The sequence below is a fragment of the Oryctolagus cuniculus genome, chromosome 13 (genome assembly GCF_964237555.1).
Source record: "Oryctolagus cuniculus chromosome 13, mOryCun1.1, whole genome shotgun sequence".
NCBI lineage: Eukaryota > Metazoa > Chordata > Mammalia > Lagomorpha > Leporidae > Oryctolagus > Oryctolagus cuniculus.
Window position 1 is genome coordinate 103,337,637 of NC_091444.1, and position 21,915 is coordinate 103,359,551.

General features: G+C 41.9%; 1 protein-coding gene across 20 annotated transcripts in view; it reads left to right on the forward strand.

Annotated features, from left to right (window-relative positions):
* The window catches only part of ABI1 (abl interactor 1), a 147,762-nt gene that overhangs the window by 94,975 nt on the left and 30,872 nt on the right, over window positions 1-21,915 (forward strand). For all 20 annotated transcript variants that reach the window (XM_051820988.2, XM_017347632.3, XM_051820985.2 and 17 more), the window contains exon 3: window positions 17,410-17,586. In XM_051820988.2, coding sequence (XP_051676948.1) covers window positions 17,410-17,586 — 177 coding nt within the window. The remainder of the gene's footprint in view (window positions 1-17,409; window positions 17,587-21,915) is intronic.

Sequence of the window (21,915 nt, forward strand, 5' to 3'; positions counted from 1 at the left end):
GATAATCTTTAAAGTTAGAGGAAACCTGTAAAGAACGTGGCATGTACATCAAGGTATAGCGTCCCTAAATATATATTTTGTGAGAGATTGCCAAAACCTACTGTCATAGAAATTTTTTTTCAACTTACCAGAAATAATTTAATTTGGTGTTGGCGCAGTGGTGTAGTGGGTTGGACAGCTGCCTGCAATGTTGGTATCACATGTGGTTGCCTCTTGAACTCCTGGCTTTACCATTCCTAATCCAATTCCCTGCTGGTGCACCTGGGAAAGCAGTGGAAGATCGCCCAACTGCTTAGGCCCCTGTACTCCTGTAGGAGAACCAGGGGGAGTTCTAGGCTCCTAGTTTTGGTGTGGCCCCGCCCCAGCTGTTGAGGCCTTTTGGAGAATGAACCAGCAGGTGGAAGATCTCTCTCTCTCTGTCTCCCTCTCTCTCTCTCTTTCAAATAAAGTAAATAAATCTTAAAATAACATTTCCTTTGCTATAATTAGATCAACTCTAATTGAAACATTCTTTGTCTTCAGAATTCTGAATAGTTCTTGGGAACTTAAAAGGCATAAATAAATACAATTAATTGTGGCAGAACGTGTTTTTAAAATAGCCTTCAGAGTTAAAAACTGTACACATTTCGTCTTTCAGTTTTAGTGCTGAAATACATTGAAAATCCTAAGGAAGGCAGTCAGAATCACTCTTCTAAGCTATTTTTAGAGTCCCCCCCCCCAAGCTGGTTTCCTTTCTAGCCACCTGCAGCTCTGTGTGCAATTGCACATGTTTATTTTTTTCAGATCACACCCTGTCCATCCGTGGCATGTGACTAGCTTCTCTTATGCTTTTGGCTTGTTCTTTTTGAAGGCCAAAGTGTAAGTCATAAAGTCTTCATTAAGTATTTAAATTCATTTAAAGTATTTAAAAAATAAAATACAGCATCATTGTGGAATAAAAAGCTCTGTGCTTCTAGGACTCTTTTCATTATGGCTTATGTTGATACTAATATATAATATACTAATATATAGAATACTGGCTTATCTTTTCCATTTTGTAACTTCTTTCTGGTTTTAGGATTTATCTCTTATAATATATAACAATTTTTAAAAAATACACTGGTATTTCTTTTCAGGAGGCATTTCATGTGGTTATTGACAAATTTAAATGAATCACTTTTAATTAGTGTTTTTTGCTAATGTCATCTGTTTCTTTATTCTCCTTCCTTACCTTCTTTTGGATTCTGTGTGTATGCCCACTTTTGCTTGTGGTGAACCATTTCCTTCTGGGATTTGTACATTTGGATGGTGGTCTCATCTCTGAGATCTCTGTGCAGCCTAAGGGAATGTCCCATCAGTGAGCTAAGTGTCTGGGGATGCTCTCAGAAGCCTGTTCTGTCAGGTGTTGGAGGGACACCGTCAGTCCAGGACTGTCCATTATGTTTGCACCTGACAGCTTATGGGAACATGTGACACTTGGTAGGCTGCTTGCCTCCCCTGCTGCCTGTATGCTGCACACAGCTCTGACAAGTTCTGGAGATGAGAAGTCTGACATGGATTTCACTGGGCTAAAATTGCTATGTGGGTGGGACTGTGTTCCTTCCTTCTGGATGTTCTAGGGAGAATCTGTTCCCTTGCCTTTTTTCAGCTTCCAGAGGCCTTCTGTGTTTTTTGGCTCATGGCCCCTTCCTCTGTCATTATGTCAGCAGTGGCCACTTGAGTGTCTTTCATGTTGTGTCACCCTGAAGAGTGCTGTCTTGCCTCTCTGTTTCACGTATGAGGATCCTTTTCATTTTGTTGGCCCACCACGATAATCCCAGATAGCTAGCCAATCTCAGTACACTTAATTTGATCAAATCGTTCAGTCCCTGCAGCCATTAAGTTCCTTTAGTAAGCTTGAGAGCGTTCTGTTTTATCCCCGTGTGACCCCTTTGTTAGTGACCAGCCAGTCCCTAGGGTAGCTGTGTCCTTATTGGTGTTTTCTAAGTGTTAGTCCTCTCATCTTTCTGCTCTCCTTGGGTTTTCTTTCTTCTTTTTAGCATTTAACAATTTTCTAAAGGTGCTGCCACAACATTTTCATGTAGTCTGTAGGGAGATAACTTCAGGTTATCTAATGTGCCACATTGCCCCAGTTGGCTTTTAATATTACTAAGGTGTTTATGAGGTCAGTTAGATGTAAAGTTGGTGGACTTTGTTTTCTTCTTATTTTTTTAAAGTGTAGGATTTTTTTTTAAAGATATTATTTATTTTACTTGAAAGGCAGAATTAGGCAGAGGCAGAGAGAGAGGTTCACTGGTTCACTCTCCAAATGTTCTCAGCAGGCAGAACCGCACCAATCCGAAGCCAGGAGCTTCTTCCAGGTCTCCCATGCAAGTGTAGGGCCCCAAGGACTTGGGCCATCTTCCACTGCTTTCTTAGTCCATAGCAGAGAGCTGAATTGGAAGTGGAGCAGCCGGGACTCGAGCAGGCACCCATATGGGGTGCAGACACTGCAGGCACTGGCTTTACCCGTTACACCACAGCTCCAGCCCCCCCCCCCCCATTATTTTTTAGTTTAAAAAACTGTCAATTTAACCTGAGTGAAGATCGAGGTGAATCTGATCTTTGAATAGATGTATCTGTTAACTTGTGGTTAAAGCTGTTACTCTGTCAGTCTGCCCCCACTTGTCCTGTCTTAGGCCCTGTCCCTGCTGCTCAGCCAGAAGGGAATCTCTCACCATACCCTGCTTCTTTTCTCTACTGCTTGTGACATTGTTTCCTCTTTTGCTGCCTGACTCATCTGAGAGAGGCATGCGGTTATTCCGTGCCAGCTCTCACCAGCTCTCACCGCTGGGCTTAGGTTCACAACTGCTTCCCTCCCTCCCTTTGATAATGCATTGCCACTTCAAAAGGTTTGTGGGGAAATTCAATTAAAAATCAGTTTGATGGAAAAGCTTTGAAATCGTTGCAGAGTTTTCTTTAGTATACTTTTTCCATGAAGTTTCTGAAGACCCCACTTAGGTGAATGCAGTTAAAATCCATTCAGAGCCGACCTAAAGAATTACAATGGAAAGCCAAATTCTAGAAGGCCCCCTGGTCTTGCTCTCTAGAGCACTTACATACAGTAAATACGGTATCCCAGGCTTTTTATACATGTGACCGTGTATTTATGTATCCTAACTCCCTTCCCCCACCCCCTTTTTAAATTTTTTATTTAATTTTTATTTATTTTACTCCCCTCCTTTTTTTCTTGAAGATTTGTGAGACAGGGAGAGACAAAGAGGTTTTCCATCCACTGGTTCACTTCCTAAATGGCCGCAACGTCTATCCAGAGTCTGTCATGCAGGTGCAGAGGCCCAAGCACTTGGGTCACCTTCTACTACTTTCCCAGGCCCATTAGCAGGGAGCTGGATTGGAATTGGAGGAGCAGGACTCCAGCCAGCATCCATATGGTATGTAGGCACTGCAGACAGTGGCTTCACTCACTATGCCACAGGTGCCAGCCCCGCAACAATCCTTTACAGATGAACCAACTGATTCTCAAGGCTTGTGTGACTTGTTCAGGATTATACAGCCTTTAAATGGCATTATTTGATCCAGACCATTCTGGTTTTAGAATCTGTTTTTTTTTTATTACTGTTCTGTACTGTCCTTAGTTTTAACTTGAAGATTTTTTTCTCTTACTAGTAATCCATTTTTCCTAGTTCCCAGGACGGCCATTGAGTTGTCTGTTTTGTCTCTAATTCCAAATTCTTTGTATGTAACTTGTCTTTCTCTCTCTGGAAACTTTGGAAATAATCTGTCTTTTGAAATTTCACAGGGATATAACTTGGTCTTTTAAAATGAAGTGGTCCCAGCACTTGGGAAGGTCTTTTCCATCTGAAGATAGGCTGCTATGTTTCTGGGATGTAATGTTCTTTCTTTGCTGATTGGTTTTCTGCTTTTTTCTAGATACTCCAGTCAGACATTAAGTTTTTTCTTTAGATTAATATTTTAGTATTCTTTTTCTTCCTAATTTTTGTCTCTTTGGGACATTGGGATACTTTGTTATTTTACATTCCTGCCAGCAGTGTATGAGGATTTTAGTTTTTCAACATCCTTACAAATTATTATTATTATTTTTAAGATTTATTTATTTATTTGAAAGAGTTACACAGAGAGAGGAGAAGCAGAGAGAGAGTCTTCCATCTGCTGGTTCACTCCCCAGGTGGCTACAACAGCTGGAGCTGCGCTGATCCGAAGCTAGGAACCAGGAGCTTCTTCTGGGTCTCCCACGCGGGTGCAGGGGTCCAAGCACTTGGGCCATCCTCTTACTGCTTTCCCAGGCCACAGCAAAGAGTGGGATTGGAAGAGGAGCAGCCAGGTCTCGAACTGGCGCCCATATGGGATGCCGGTGCTTTAGGCCAGGGTGTTAACCCGCTGCTTCACAGTGCCGGCCCCCTTCCCCCCATTTTTTAATAGATGATGATGATGATTATTATTAAAGTCATCTTAGTAAGTCTGAAGTAGTATCACATTGTGGTTTTGATGCTGGTCCTTCCTTTTTTATCATATAGAGCCTGGTGCTTTCAAATTCTAAAACTTGAGAAGGTTTTTTTTTCTCTTAAAATAAATTGCATTGCTGTGTACAGGTGATTTTTTTTTTTTTAATCTTTATTTTCAAATGCTTAGCTGAGAACCCAGCCCAAGTCTCCTACATGGGTGGTGGGCACTCAGCTACTTGAGTGCTCACCTATTACCTCCCAGGACCCACACCAGCAGGAAGCTGGAATTGAGAGACTTGAACCTACAGTCTCTGATATGGTGTGCAGTGTGTTAACCCTTAGGCCACACGTGCAGGTGTTTTAGGTTCTGGTTTCTTCTCTTCTGCTTAGTTAGCTACCTTGCCTCCATTTGCTTTCTGTTATTCAGGGATTTGATGGGAGTTCTTGTCCCTTATCCTTCTTCTGTGTAGGGTGTTCTGTAGATTGTCTTAAGATCTTAAATAGGTAGGAAGGAGACAGAAAAACATTAATTACGTGTGGGTCAAAGTGTTAAACAAAAGTTCCAGTTTTTCCTGGGATAAAGTACTTTAGAATAATCCTGACCCAAGTGTTTTCTGTTTTTTCCATCAAGAGTCTGATTTTCAGCTCACTTTCTCTAAATAGACGTATTCTACGATGTGTATATATAGGTCATTCTGAATGAAGTTAACTAGGAAATGAGTGGGACCTTGTTTCAAGCTTATTGAACAAAGCTCTGTAACACAGAATTTTGGGCTTAGAGCCATTTTCAGAGTCTGGTCCAAATGAGCAGTGACAGAAGAGATTGTCTCTTTCTTGGCTGAAGGCTTCCTCTGTGTAGCCTGTCTCAGGATGCCTTTACACTTCTCATGCCCTTTTTATTCCCCTCTCTTATTTCCATTCAGGGCAAAAGGATTTCAGTTTTAATTCTGTAGTTATTTTTTCAGCAAATGTTTATTGTGTTTTTACTTATTTATATACAAGATTGTTAGGTTGAAACCCAAAATTTTTGTCCTCTCTGTAGTGGCGGTGGTAGAGATAGGCCTTCTAAATGATATTGCAGAAAACATGTGAAATGTTAAATATTGTTGCCAAGTCATGCTTCTTTCCTGTCTGCCTTTCTATTTTTGATGATAGGAATGGATTTTTCATTTTTTAAAGATCTTGAAGCATATGTATTATTTTCCTGAAAATGACAATGGAAAGGAAAGAGAACACAATTAAAAACAGTGTATTTCTAGATGGTAGTTTAAAAAAATTATATCCTAGAAGATAATTTTGAAATGTTGTCTGTTTGTGATACTTGTCATTTTGTTGCTGTGTTCTTTTTGGGAAATAATGTTTTCTTCTCTAAATAGGATTCCTTTAGGATATTTTAAAAATTTCTTTAGAACTTTTGCTCACCATGTAATTGAATTCCCAATCTGCTCATATTTATCAAAGGCTGGCTTGGCCATTTAAAAAGAAATTGTCAGGTTTGGCTTCTTAATTTTCATATTCTTTTCTTTAGCTTTTGTTATGAGTAGAGTTTGGCCAACTTTGATTTTTGCTGTTTACATTTTATCTAACCTGTAAGCGGTTGTATTTTCATGCCTCTTTGCTTTTGTTTGTGTTGCTCCTGGTACTTGGATTTTCTTCTTTTATTCCTCTCCTTTTTTTCTCTTTGACCTGCTTAATATGGCTGGCTAAAATGAGATTTCTTTTGATGCTGCTTCAGGAATATTAATCATTTCTCTTTCCTCTGTTTGCACTTTTATACAATTAAAGACTTTTAAAAAATTATCTGGGGGCCTTCGCTGTGGCATAGCGGGTAAAGCCACTGCCTGCAGTGCTGCCATCCCATATAGGTGCTGGAACGGGTCCTGGCTCCTCCACTTCCGATCCAGCTCTCTGCTATGGCCTGGGAAAGCAGTAGAAGATGGCCCAAGTCCTTGGGCCCCTGCATCCCTGTGGGAGACCTGGAGGAAGCTCCTGTCTCCTGCCTTCGGATCAGCACAGCTCCAGCCGTTGTGGCCATTTGGGGGTGAACCAATGGAGGAAAGACCTCTCTCTCCCTGCCTCTCCTCTCTCTCTGTGTAACTCTGACTTTCAAATAAATAAATCTTTAAAAAAAAAAAATGACACTGTCCCCCCCCCCAAAGATTTTCTTACTCTTAATAAATTTAAAAGAGTATATGTAACATATATAATTAGATATATAACAATAAAACAAACATGTGAATATACTACCAAAGCTAAGCACTAGAAAATGATGAATTCTGTATCTTTTACTTGTGTTTCTCTCTGTGCCCAGAAGGAATGTTGTTTATTACTGTTTCCTTATTTAAAATTAATATTTTTAAAATTTTATCTTATTTGAAAGCAAAAGACAGATCTGTGCTCAGGCACTGTTTTGACACTGTGTCAAAAGTCTTAAAATTTTTTAAATCACATTTATGTATTCCTAAACAACACACTCTTTCATGTCTTTAGGATTACTAAGGTGAATTAATGCTGTGTGTGGTTTAGCATGGCTTAGTTTTTAAATTCAACTTATAATTTCTACGGTTTATCTGTATTGCATACAGTTCATAGTAGTTTTTTCATTCTCATTAATATATAATATTTCAAGTATAAAGATACCATTTATTTTCACTTGCATTTAATGGATCTGCAATTTATTTTTTCCTATAATGTATGGGTGGGATCCATTCTCAGAGTTTCTTTCTTTCTTTCTTTTTTTTTTTTTTAAGATTTATTTATTTTACTTGAAAGTCAGAGTTGCACATAGAGAGAAGGAGAGGCAGAGAGAGAGAGAGCTAGGTGTTCTATCCGCTGGTTCACTCCCCAACTGGCTGAAAAGGCTGGAGCTGCACCGATCTGAAGCCAGGAGCTTTTTCCAGGTCTCCACGAAGGTCCAGGGGCCCAAGGACCTGGGCCATCTTCTACTGCTTTCCCAGGCCATAGCAGAGAGCTGGATTGGAAGTGGAGCAGCCCGAATTCTAACTGGCGCCATATGGGATGCTGGCTCTGCAGGTGGTGGCTCTCCTTGCTATGCCACAGCACTGGCCTCTCAGAGTTTCTTTCTAACTTGTAAACTAGGTGATCTTATCGATCAGCATGAGTTCTCTTCCATTTATTTAACTCTGTTGAGAAATTTACTCTCTATTTACCATGTAGATTTGGTTTGTTTTTAGTACTTTTTCTGTCAAGCAATGTTATAATGGGTTTTTTTTTATCCCTTCCTCATCTTATATAAACAACACAGAATTTTGGTGAGTTGAAGCTTGTGTAAATTTCACAACCAGGAAGTGAAAGAGTTGGTATTCAAATTTAGGTTTTCTGATTTTAACTTTGCATCCCCCCCCCCCCCCCCTTCTTAAACCAGAGAGTCTAGAGACACTTGTAAGGTGATCAGTTGAACTTTCTCATCCATCTCAACTACAGTAAATCTAATTTTATCTCTAGATGAAGATTTAAAACTAATTTTCTTGGAGCAGGAGCTTGGCATACTGGCTTGAAGCTGGTTAAGCCCCTTACCATTTTCTGATTACCTGTTTTGATACCCAGCTCTGGCTTCTGACTGCAGTTTTTTGCTAATGGTGGAGTCTGGTAGGGAGTGGTGATGGTTCAGGTAATTAGATTCCTGCCTTGTGGGAGACCTGGATGGAGTTTCTGGCTGCTGACTTCTGCCCTGTCCAACCCCAGCCATTGCAGGTATTTAGGGGAGTGAACCTAGTGGATGGGAGCCCCCCCCCCCCCATTCCTCCATTCTCTCCCTGCCTCTCAAATAAAATCTTAAAAGACCTACTGATCTTTCTTTCTTTCTTTCTTTCTTTCTTTCTTTCTTTCTTTCTTTCTTTCTTTCTTTCTTTCTTTCTTTCTTTCTTTTTTTTTTTTTGTATTTATTTGAGAGGTAGAGTTACACTTAGGGAAAGGAAGAGACAGAAAGGTTTTCCACTGGCTCACTCCCTAAAGTGGCCATAACGGCCAGAGCTGAGCTGATCCAAAGCCAGATGTCAGGGTCGTCTTCTGCGTCTCCCACGTGGGTGCAGGGACCCAAGCATTTGGGCCATCTTCTACTGCTTTCTCAGACCATAGCAGAGAGCTGAATTGGAAGAGGAGCAGCTGGTACATGAACTGACACCCATATGGGATTCTGGCACTACAACCTGGCCCACTGCTCCATAGTAACGGCCCCACTACTTTTCTTTATATCAGACACCTTCTTTTGCTATCTAAAGATGAAGGGAAAAATATGAAAGTAAGGAAATGAAAGTATGAGAAGGAATTAGTCTTCTCAAAAAGCTAACTCTTGCTTGGTGAACATATGCGTACAGTTGTTATGCAAATGTTCCAAACCTTTTTCCCTCCTCCTATCCTCTTTATTTGTTCACCCTGCCATATGGAGAGTTGCGCATTACTGATGGGTTATAATTTCAATTTGATTCACTTTTGGGAGAATGTGGAGAGAGTAGACCTAAGGGAGAACTTTTCAAGTAATTTGAAACTGTCCTGAATAGTTTTGCAGTGGGTGAGAGCAATGGGAAGGGTGAAAAAAAATTTTTTTTTTTTTTTAATTAGAAAGGCACACAGAAGTCCAGCAAAGATCTTCCATCCATTGCCTGTAACTTTGAGATGGGCCAAGACAAAGCCAGAAGCCTGAAACTCATTCTGAGTCTCCCACATGGATGGCAAGGTCCCAAGTACTTGAGCCATCACTTGATGGCTCCCAGAGTATTCACTAACAGGAAACTAGGATGGAGAGTAGATCTAGGACTCAAATCCAGGGACTCATATAGGATGCAGGTGTTAACAGTAGTGTCTTTTTTTTTTTTTTTGGACAGGCAGAGTGGACAGTGAGAGAGAGGTCTTCCTTTTGCCGTTGGTTCACCCTCCAGTGGCCGCCGCGGCCGGTGCACCGCGCTGATCCAAAGGCAGGAGCCAGGTACTTCTCCTGGTCTCCCATGTGGTGCAGGACCCAAGCACTTGGGCCATCCTCCACTGCACTCTCGGGCCACAGCAGAAAGCTGGCCTGGAAGAGGGGCAACCAGGACAGAATCTGGCGCTCCGACCAGGACTAGAACCCTGTGTGCCGGCGCCACAAGGCGGAGGATTAGCCTAGTGAGCCGAGGCGCTAGCAACAGTAGTGTCTTAATCACTGCACCAAACACCCACCCTGGAAGGATGATTTTAAGGAGAGTTGTAGATCCTGTAATGTTTGAAAAAAAAATGAAGAACATTTTGAATTTATTTTCCCTTGATGACTAGAGACCACATTGAAATACCCTTTTCATTAGGGCTTTAGCAGATGCGATACACAATTTTTTTTTTTTTTTTCATTTTCTTCCCTTCAGGTTTACATTTGTTCTAAAGATTGTCATGGTTACACTACAGAAATCAGATTAGAAAAAAGGCCAGATTGGATGCAAGTGAACCATTTAGAAGGGTAGTGCAATAGCCAGGGTGAGAGATGATAGTAGATTGGCTTGTATCAAAGTATTGGAAACACATTTCTAGTATTTTATTTATTTATTGGAGATAGAGTGAGGAAAGAAATCTTTATTCTGCTGTTTCACTCCCCGAGTGTTTGCAACAGCTGGGGTTAGGCAAGGCTGATGCAGGACATTGAGAACTCAGTTATTTGAGCCATTCTTGCTACCTGCTGGGGTCTGCATTAGTGAGAAACACAAGTCAGGAGCCAGAGTCTGGTATAGAGCCCAGGTACTCTGATGTAGGATGTAAGCATGATAGCTTCTAGGCTAAATATCTGCTCCAGATTTCTGGTATTTAAAAATAATGCTAAGATATAATGATACTGTGTATGAGGTTAAATGATAGATGTTTGGCTTATGTAATAGAGAACTGAAATAGAAACATTAAATTAGGATTAAATAAATTTATGTATTTGATTTGGGGTATACTTGGTTTGAAGTGCCATTGAAGTGTCTGAGAGGAACCTAAGTTTAATTTACAAATTTGCAGTTAAGAATAGAAGTGTTGAATAAAGAAAATTTTATGTGTGTCTAATGGTAATTTAAGCATGAATGTGGATGAGTTTGCCAAAGAGAGTCTGTAAAGAATAAAGGATCTGAGACTAAACATGGAGGCGCTGCATATATAAGAAACCCTTTTGAAGGCGGTAGAATGTTCAAGGGGATTAAAAGCAAGCCAAGTTGAGTGTTGGTCCATCTTTTCACCTTTCAAGGAAATACCAGTATTTTTCCTTGTCTGGAATTTCAGATTTCTAAATTTCTGTGTGAGGTAGAATTTAGCTGAAATTTTTACTAGTTAAACTTGTGTTGGGCCTATTAGAAAAGGAAGGAGTTTATAAAATGTAAAAAGGCATTCTAAATATACATCCCCCCACCACCGGAAACTGGCACAGTTTTACCTATGGCACGATCTACATCCTAGGCCCTGGCTCCCACGGCCATTGCTGGAAGCCAGGTGGTCACATGGTCCAGTCGCTGTTATGAAGCTCCACCTCCATCCTAATGGGATTCGCTGCTCCTGCTTCCCTGCCCGCCCTCAGGCAAAGTTTTAAAAGGACCTGTTCCTGGACCCGTGGCTCTTTTGGCTCTTCTTTCTTGGCTCCTCTCTCTTGGCTCTTCTCTCCTGCTCTCTTGGCTTCTCTCATCTCTCCTGCTCACTCTCTCTAGCCTTCTCTCCTCTCCTCTCTCTTCTTTCTCTCTTACTCTCCTTCTGCCTCTTTGCCCCTTCCCTCCAGTCTCCTGGGTTTTCCTCCAATAAACCCTTTCCCTTACTCCGGTGTTTGGTGTGTTTTGTGATGGCTACCAGAAATATATACCCCCCCCCTTTTTTGAGATTTACAAACAAAATTTATTAGAGTCAAAAACCTCTTGCCAGAGTGGCATGGAGGGGCTCTCCAAAGAGAGGAAAAAGCCCAGAGGGGCCAGTGGTACTGGGGTCTTTAAGCACAATTTTGGGAAAGAAAAACACTTGACATTCAGTTACAAGGTGGGGACAAAACCCATCAAAAGATCTGATTTTCAATCTTTTCTCCTATCTGGCTTGCTCATGGTAAAGCAGAAAGAGCCATCAGAAGGGTGGCATATCTAGTACTTTACAATACATGGGGAGCTCAGAGGGAATCACCACTCCCTTGTTATTCTCATGATAAAACTGGATGCTTCTGAGGAATGGGCAGGCAGGCACTTTTGACCTTGCTAAAGATTTTGCACTTCAGTTTCCACTGAGACCACCCAGACTGCCTGTTAACCCATCTGACTCCTCACATACCACCACCACCCCCCAAGAAAAATGGACACTAACTTGTGTTAGGGGAACTGGATGATTGCTTTGACTGCTTCATGTGGAAAGGGGCATCATTGGGAATGGCAGTCACACAGGGTTCCAGCAGAAGGTGGATTCTCAACAAGAGGTGTTCTCGAGGGGGTTGCAGTGCCAGCTTGCAGAAACTGCTTTCCTCAGAGGTTTCATATGCATGGCCATCTGGAATTGCACTTCCTCAAGTTTGGAGAAAACGAATCTAACAAGCAGATTAAACTCACAGGGTCCAAAACAAAGGACAGAGTCATTATTAGAGGATCTAAGAAAGGTGCTGTCTAAACCACAAGCCGGTTTTCCCATTGAGAGGCAATGATAATAATCAGGTGGGCTTTAAGGCGTAGCCAGGTATGAGACCCAGACCTACCTATCTCTTCACATGTGGTACCAGAAGAGACATTGTAAGGGAGGTGTGAACCTCCTTAGGGAAGACACCCTGTTGACATCCATTACCTAGCTGGCCTGGGAGGAGAGCTGGCCTGAATAGAAGGCAGGTGGCATCTATAAAAGGAAATTTAAAATTCTGCCTGCAATATTACTTACCCTCCTTTGCTGGTCCCTCAACAGTGATGTTTACTTTGGAAGCTGGGCCGAGGGAAGGGCTTTTTCCAGCTTATAGTCAACCAGGTCTGTGGCTCTAACCCAGGAGTCCTTCAACCCCTAAGGCAGTTCCATTTCCAGTGACCCAACTCTTTTTTATTATATATATATATATATTAAGGTTTATTTCTGCCACAATGAATTAGATTTTTTTTTTTAAAGATTTATTTATTTTAAGGCAGAGCCGCAGAGAGAGAGAGAGAAAGAGGAGTCTTCCATCTGCTGGTTCACTCCCCAGATGGCCGCAATGGCCAGAGCTGAACTAACACGAACTAGGAGCAAGGAGCTTCTTCCGGGCCTCACAGATGGGTGCAGGGGCCCAAGGACTTAATCTAGCTGTATTGCAGATTTGGCCTTGGTCTTGAGGAGGTGTTAGGGCTGCTGTATCATCCATTACAGTCCTGGCCAGTGAGTTGAGACTGGCTTGAATGCCTTGAGGGCCACAGTGATGCCATTGATTGCTTCAGCTAAAGACAGGAAGAAATTTCAGACTTAACTTGATGATTTCCATTGTAGGGATAAGTGCTTCAGAGTGCATGCAATTAACTTGTCAGTTTTTCTTCTGGGATTCAATCCCTCTGACAGTAATTAAGAATAGCCTCATTCTGGAGAAATCAAAGTTGTGTGAACTGCTTGATCTGGTGGTTTTCACCACTTCACTGGAGGAAAACCAGATAATGTCTGAATTCCACACAAGAAGTACTCCCAAGGCTGTAGTTTGCTTATGAGTAGGGCTTATGCTTCTATAAAGAATGTGGTGTTAAGCCCGCACCATGGCTCACTAGGCTAATCCTCCACCTTGCGGTGCCGGCACACAGGGTTCTAGTCCCGGTCGGGGCACCGGATTCTGTCCCGGTTGCCCCTCTTCCAGGCCAGCTCTCTGCTGTGGCCAGGGAGTGCAGTGGAGGATGGCCCAAGTGCTTGGGTCCTGCACCCCATGGGAGACCAGGAGAAGTACCTGGCTCCTGTCTTCGGATCAGCGCGGTGCGCCGGCCGCAGTGCGCCGGCCGCGGCGGCCATTGGAGGGTGAACCAACGGCAAAAGGAAGACCTTTCTCTCTCTCTCTCTCTCTCACTGTCCACTTTGCCTGTCCAAAAAAAAAAAAAAAATGGTGTTGGGGCCATCGCTGTTGCATAGCGGATTAAAGCCCTGGCCTGAAGCGCCGGCATTCCGTATGGGTGCTTGTTCGAGACCCAGCTGCTCTACTTCCAATCCAGGTCTCTGCTATGGCCTGGGAAAGCAGTAGAAGGTGGCCCAAGTCCTTGGGACCTGCACCCTTGTGGGAGACCCAGAAGAAGCTCCTGGCTCCTGGCTTTGGATCGGCCCAGCTCTGGCTGATGCAGGTTATTGGGGAGTGAACCATTGGATGGAAGACCTCTCTCTCTCTTTCTCTTTCTCTTTCTCTCTTTCTCTTTCTCTCTCTCTGCTTCTCCTCTCTCTGTAACTCTGACTTTCAAATAAATAAATCTTTAAAAAAGAGAGAGAGAATGTGGTGTTTACAATTGTTGGCTCCCCTACCCCCAGGTTGGATCATGTATACCTGAGTCAGGGCTCATAGGATGACATTTTCTCCAACTTGACTTTTTATATGACTGGTCTTCACAGGGGTCTCAGTTCACTTCCAATAATTGTCTTGTCCTAGTTTTTATAGAGACTACTTGAAGTCATTCAGTCCAGTATTTCTTGTTTATGCCATCAGTGAAGTGGCATCCATCTGCCCCTTGTATTGACTGAATAATAGGTAGGCATGGGTTTAGAAAAGACACCTTAGAAGTATGGGCAGGTTTCTTATATGGGAGGTACTTGAGCTATATGACCTGCTGCTTTCAAGAAGTATTTCTGTGAAGTTAGGGAAGATGGTGGTCAGGTTGTGACCAGAGCTGACTGCACAGACCCAGCAATCAGTTAAATTTGAGACAGTTGCCACACCAGAGAATTTTCCTTTGTGAGGAAGTTTCCAGGAATAATTCTTAAAGACGACACCAGTGTCCCTGTTTTTGCCTTTTGATGTTTAAGGTGTTTCTCCTAGGTGTGCCAGAGTTGTTGGACTCCTTCTGCTGTAAAAATCAGCGTGTTTCATTCCCGTAGCTAACTGTACCTTTTTCCGGTAATCCCTGATTCACAAGTAGTCATTATGTTTTCCCATCTTGTTTGGGGAAGTGTTTGTTCAAGTCCATTGCCTATTTTGAATTGGATTGTGTACTTTTTTGTTATTTTGAGGAGACTGTTTCAACACTTAGGAAGAAAAGATGCTTGTGGATTATAAAGAACGTGGACGGCCATCAAATATATTTACTAACAGTCAATAGTTGAGTGAGTCTGGTGATTAAAAAGCATTCTGTTGGGGGCCAGTGCTGTGGCACAACAGGCTAAGCTGTTGTCTGTGACGCTGGCATCCTATATGGGCACCTCTCCAAGTCCTGGCTGCTTTACTTCCAATTCAGCTCTCTGCTAATGCACATGGAAAAGCAGCGGCAGATGGCCCAAGTGCTTGGGCCTCTGCACTCGCATGGGAGATCTGAATTAGGCTCCTGGCTATGGACTGGCTCAGCCTTGGCCTTTGTGACCATTTGGGGAATGAACCAATGGATGGAAGATATTTCTCTCTCCTGTCTCTCTAACTCTGCCTTTCAAATAAATAAAATAAATCTTAAAAAAAAGCATATTATTGTCAGATTGCAAATGGTGTATGTAGAAAATCAAAAACATGACAGAGTCTAGGGCTGGTCACAATGATGGGGCTAGAGTTAGCTGCTTGGATTAGAATAGCAATACCAGAACTGTAAAAGGTGTTAATGATGAGGCACTGGCCAGGGCCACGGCTCACTTGGCTAATCCTCCGCCTGCAGCACCGGCACACCGGGTTCTAGTCCCGGTTGCTCCTCTTCCAGGCCAGCTCTCTGCTGTGGCCCTGGAAGGCATTGGAGGATGGCCCAAGTGCTAGGGCCCTGCACCCCATGGGAGACCAGGAGGAAGCACCTGGCTTCTGGCTTCAGATCGGCACAGTGTGCCGGCCATAACAGCCATTTGTGGGGTGAACCAACAGAAGGAAGACCTTTCTCTCTGTCTCTCTCTCTCACTGTGTAAATCTGCCTGTCAAAAGTAAATAAATAAATAAATGAGGCACTACTGAAACCCTGAAGCAGGTGGGTCAGTGGCAAAAGTCTGAGGTAACCAGTCTGCCAGTAGCATGTAGTGTGGCCTCTCTCACCAGGAGACAAATGGGGCTTTTTCCAGGAGTCAGTCTGTGATGATGTAGCAGTCTGCATAAAAAACATGGCCTCCTTTCCTTTGTACCTTTCTGTATTGGGAGTTGTGTTGCTGTCTCGGATGATAGCTCTGTCAGCAGTATTAGTCTGGTCAGAGAAATCTTGAGCAATAGCTTGATTCCAGTTGGATTCAGCAGACAACAGTCCTCTAACTGAGATTCTTTATGTTGGTGACCCAGATGGCTCCATCAACTGCAACTAACATCCACAATTTATGGCAGTCTGTAGTATGTCTGGTAGTTTTCCAGACCAAACAGGTTATAGCCCAAGAGTCAATACCAATATAACAGGGTCTTCAAGGAGCAATTCCGGCCGTATCTATGAGAAAATCTTTGGTTTCTGCCCACAGAACAAAGCTCTGTAGCTTTGTAGTTGGCACTAGGGTTGAACAGCACAACCACTGGCCACCACAGAGCTTCAGTTTAGGTGAGTCATCAGTGAATCAGGTCAAGTCATTTAAGGAACCTCTGTGAATCAAGGGCCTCGCTGAGCGAGGGCTGACAGAATGGAAGGTCAGTTTTCTCGGAGTTACTGTGCTGCTTTTTCATGTAAAGTTGAGGTACCATGGGGGTCGCTAGTGATAAAAGAGCCTTGTTGGGTTCTTCCACCTTGTTAATCCTTGAGTTTGAGTTCATCTATCCTCAAATGGAATTCTCTTTAAAAGAGGCCTGCATACCTAGTAGCTGTGTCAGGGATGCATTAAATTCCAAACACAGGAGGTGTCTCCAGTGGGGGCTGCTCCTCTTGCCAGTGAAATTTTCTATGCACAGAGACATGTATACAAAGGGATCTTAAGAACTGTGGGACCCTACAACTGTTAGTGTTTTCTTCCCTCCCTCCCTCCCTTCCTTCAAAGATTGATTTATTTATTTGAGAGGCAGAATTAAAGAGGGAGAGACAGAGGTGGAACTTGAATCAAGGCTTCCTGATATGGGATGTGGGCATCTCAAGCAATTTTTTTTTTTTTAAGATTTATGTATTTGAAGGCAGAGTTCCAGAAAGACTGAAGCAGAGAGAGAGGTAGAGAGGTCTTCCATCTGTTGGTTCACTCCCCAAGTGGCTGCAGTGGCTGGAGCTGGGCTGATCCAAAGCCAGAAGCTAGGAGCTTCTTCCGGATCCGGGTGCAGGGGCCCAAGGACTTGGACCTTCTTCCACTGCTTTCCTAGGCCGTAGCAGAGAGCTGGATCGTAAGTGGAGCAGCCAGGATTCAAATCAGCTCCCATATGGGAGCTTTACCTGCTAAGCCACAGCCCCTGTCCGCACCCCCAAGCAGCTTCTTAACTGCTTTGCCAGATTCTTCCCCAAGTGAGTTGTTGTAAGCTAGTGGAACACTTGTATAGTAATTTAACTTAAGTTGTACATGTTTTACTATAGTTCTATCTCATGTTGTTGTAAATACTGATATTTTTTCTTGTCTTCGTTTCTACTGTATAAAGTGTATATGCTATTCAGACCACCAGGGCTCTTGTGCTTCCACAGACACCAAGCCACATTTTCATATATATTTTAGGGGGTCCATTCCAATATCATTTAGGAAAGAAAATTACTTACCTGGAAGTTATTTTAGAATAAAATCCATTAAATGAGTTGGTGCTTTTAATCTTTAGACATTCCCTGCCTTTGAACCATGAGGATATTGATTTCTTTAATTTTAAAGAGAAAGATAAAGTATGTATTGGAAAATAGACTTGTGTACATTCCTGTTGTCTAACCTGTGATTACTCTAGTTTATATTGACTTCATGCGTATTATTTGTTACACCAAATATTTTCTTCCTTTGTTTAAAATAGACTGTGGATATTCATAAAGAGAAAGTGGCTCGAAGAGAGATTGGTATTTTGACAACCAATAAGAATACATCAAGAACTCACAAAATAATAGCACCTGCAAATATGGAGCGCCCTGTAAGGTATATTCGGAAACCTATTGACTACACAGTTTTGGATGATGTGGGCCATGGTGTCAAGGTAGGTATTTTATATTACATTTACTTGAACTAATTTGAACATCCAGTCAGTATTTTGGATAGGAAGTATGATGATAAAAACTTCTGTTAATTAACAGTTTCTCATGAGCTAATGCCTATCATTATAATTTTCATAAAATATTTACTCTTAATTATGTATTTTACTAAACTTGGGAAAGATTTTTACCTGTGGAATAGGATATATTAAAGCAAGATATTGAAAACATGAAATGGCTATTTTTAAATAAGTCATTTCAACCCTTGGTTAGTGCTTAAAATTTATGTTGTAAATTCCATGTGTTGCTTTAACTATTGAATAAAGATTTGTTTATTTTATTTATTTGAGAGGGAGGGAGCAAGTTTCCATCGGCTAGTTTACTTCCCAAATGCTTACAACAACCAAGGTGGAGCTAGGCTAGCTCTGGGAGCTGGGAACTCAGTCCAAGTCTCCCAAATAGGTGGCAGCAACCAAACTACATGAGACATCAACTGTTGCCCCTAGGTGTCCACAAGAGCTTGAAGCCAGGCACTGCAGTATTGGATGTGGGTACCTTACTTGGTACCTGGTCTTCCATGTCAAATGCTTGCCCCTAAATAATTTTAAAATTTTAAACATTTATGTGATTTTCAAATTTAGTTTAGGAAAATAAATTATAAATACTTTTGTCCTTTTGTTCCTAAATATATGTAATATTTGTACAATTGTCTATTGAAAAAGTTCCAGCAATTTATTAACCAAAACAAAACAAAACAAAACTGTGAGTTTGTTCTGTGTAACCCCTTTTGCCCCTGAGGAAGAACCCCACAGTGGCTTTAAGAAAGAGATTATTTGCTAGCGATGACCATTTTCAAACATGACTGTGCCCCTGGTCTTGAAGGACAGTGGTAGTCTGCCATTTTCTTGTTTATTCGTGGGCCATTTTGCAAGCATCTGGAATGCCCGTAGCACTGCCTGCTCAGGATAGTTCATTCTTAAGAAATGTGGCAGTCCCTCTCCCAGAAGACCAGTGTTCGATTTTGTTTCTGGTCTTGAGAGTATTTTATAATACATTTGTAAGGATTCAGCAAGAATCTTGAAGGTCTTCTAGCTTGTTGATCTGACTAAATGTTGATATTTTATTTTACTCTTTTATAGAGTATTGGAATCTCCACTTTGATGCTTACAAGTTATACATAAAAATGCAATGCTTTGTAAATGTAGAAGAGACTACTTATTTATTGAGTTTTTGTCCAGGAATGTGGCTAGGATTTTTATAAGAACATAAATTCTTACATTTTAGACTGGGTTTTTCTAAGAAGGTTGCATTTTGACAGCCTAGGAGAAGCTTCTTTTGTGATTGCCTTGGAATTACACACTTAAACACACACACATTATGTACCCTATATCCCTGACCCCACATACTTTTTTTCCACCTTTGCCTCATCTTAATATTTCTTCCTACTAAAGCAATGTTATATTCATTAAGCAATTCTGTCATTATGTTAGATATGAGCATCTTTCGATATTTTACATCTTCTCTAATAATTTTAACAGTTTAAGACACAGTACTTAGCATTGTAAATCCAAATTTTGAAATGAAGTTTTGAGTGAAAAAATTTAAGATTCATCATATATGAGGATGCTTCAAAAAGTTCATGGAAAAGTAAAACTAAAAGATAAGTATATTGGTGTGGAAAAATTGAAACTCTTGCAGTTTTTCCATAATATGCATTTTCCAGGAACTTTTTGAAGACCCCTGTGTACATAGATTTCAGAATTTTCTTGTACCCAAGTTTATCTTTTTCTTTTTTTAATTTTTATTTATTTTTTAAAGATTTATTTTATTTATTTCAAAGAGTTATAGAGAGAAGTAGAGACAGAGAGAGAGGTCTTCCATCCGCTGGTTCACTCCCCAGATGACCACAATGACTGGAGCTGCACCGGTCCAAAGCCAGGAGCCGGAAGCCTCTTCTGGGTCTCCCATGCGGGTGCAGGGGCCCAAAGACTTGGGCCATCTTCTACTGTTTTTCCAGGCCATAGCAGAGAGCTGGATTGGAAGAGAAGCATCCGGGATTAGAACCAGCACACATAAGGGATGCCGGCACTGCAGGCCAGGGCGTTAACCCGCTTCGCCACAGCACTGGCCCCTAAGTTTCTTTTTCTTTTCCTTCTTCTCCTTCTCCTTCTCCTTCTCCTTCTCCTTCTCCTTCTCCTTCTCCTTCTCCTTCTCCTTCTCCTTCTCCTTCTCCTTCTCCTTCTCCTTCTCCTTCTCCTTCTCCTTCTCCTTCTCCTTCTCCTTCTCCTTCTCCTTCTCCTTCTCCTTCTCCTTCTCCTTCTCCTTCTCCTTCTCCTTCTCCTTCTCCTTCTCCTTCTCCTTCTCCTTCTCCTTCTCCTTCTCCTTCCTTCCTTCCTTCCTTCCTTCCTTCCTTCCTTCCTTCCTTCCTTCCTTCCTTCCTTCCTTCCTTTTTTTTTTTTCCCAAAGCTTTATTTATTTATTTGAAAGTCAGAGTTACACAGAGAGAAAGAGAGAGGTCTTACATCTACTGGTCCACTCCCAATTGGCCGCAATGGCTGGAACTGCGGCAATCCGAAGCCAGGAGCCAGGAGCTTCCTCCAGGTCTCCTACATGGGTGCAGGGACCCAACGACGTAGGCCATCTTCCACTGCTTTCCCAGGCCATAGCAGAGAGCTGGATCGGAATTGAAGCAGCCGGGTTTTGAACCAGCGCCCATATGGGATCCCAGCGCTTCAGGCCAGGGCATTAACCCGCTGTGCCACAACGCTGGCCCCTAAGTTTATCTTTTTATTTTCTATGAACTTTCTGAAGTTGCCTACTATATATGAGTAGGAAATGTCTTTGTATGAGAAACAGAAAGATCATGAAAAATGTATATTATGAAAAAGACTGAATTACTTTTTTTTGCAACAAAGTAAATGTACTCTAATTATATTTTTCTGTTAAATTTTTGAAGCACTCTCATATGCTGAAAGTATATGGTTGTGGGCTTTGGCTATCTGCATTTTTTTTTTGTTTTTAAGAGTTATTTTATTTATTTTGAAAGACAGAGGAATTACAGAGAGAAGTAGAGCCAGAGAGAGAGGTCTTCATTCTGCTAGTTCACTCCCCAATTACCCACATCAGCCAGAGCTGGGCCAATCCAAAGCCAGGAGCCAGGAGCTTCCTCCAGGTCTCCCATGTGCAGGGGCCCAAGGACTTGGGCCATCTTCTACTTCCCCAGGCCATAGCAGAGGGCTGGATTGGAAGAGGAGCAGCCAGGACTCAAACCGGTGCCCATATGGGATGCCGGCGCTTCAGGTCAGGGTGTTAACCCGCTGTGCCACAGTACCGGCCCTGGCAATCTACTTTCTAATCATAATATCTATATATTGGAGACAAGAATCTTTCTGGTTTTCAAAAATTCTTTATTGTGGTAAGATATACATAACAAAATTGACCATTTAACTATTTTTAAGGGTACAGTTCTGTATCATTAAATACATTAATGTTGTGCATCCTATTCAAATTATTTTAGGCTAGGGTTAGGAGGTTAGGTTGTCTGTGAGAAAAGTATCTTGGACACTGAAATGTGTGGCATATTTCTCAACACTTTGTGATATACAAATACATACACAGAGACATACAAATACAAAATTGCTTTTTCTCAGTAGTCTTACTAATGTTTTATTGCCCTAGTTTTACAATTTCTTCATTATTGGCTTAAATATTTCTAGAAGATTATAGAAATGTGTGAGGGTTAAAAATTTGGGTAGTAGTTAAGAACAAATGTCAGGGCTAGAATTCTGAGAAAGAAAAGTTTAAAAAAATTAGTGTTGGGCCGGCGCCGTGGCTCACTTGTTGGTTAATCCTCCGCCTGCGGTTTCGGCATTCCATATGGGCACCGGGTTCTAGTCCTGGTTGGGGCGCCGGATTCTGTCCCGGTTGCTCCTCTTCCAGTCTAGCTCTCTGCTGTGGCCTGGGAGGGCAGTGGAGGATGGGCCCAAGTGAAAGGGAAGACCTTTCTCTCTGTCTCTCTCTCTCACTGTCTGTAGCTCTACCTGTCTCCCCCCCCCCCCCAAAAAAAATTTAGTGTTTCATTATAAGGAGACTTTACTTTTATAGTGTCAGAATTCTTATTTTATTCTTTTTCCACTTCCTAGTTAGAAGTTTCACACTGGCTTCTAGGAGCCCTTTTTTTCTATTAAGGAAAACAGCCCTTAATACTTTAGCAAATATTATTTCCTCATATTACTGTTTGGCTTTTGACTCTGGAGTTTTTCTATTTATAAAAACATGCAAAATTTTAAAAGCTTATATCTAGGTATTATTAATATTATAGCTGTCAAGTTTCC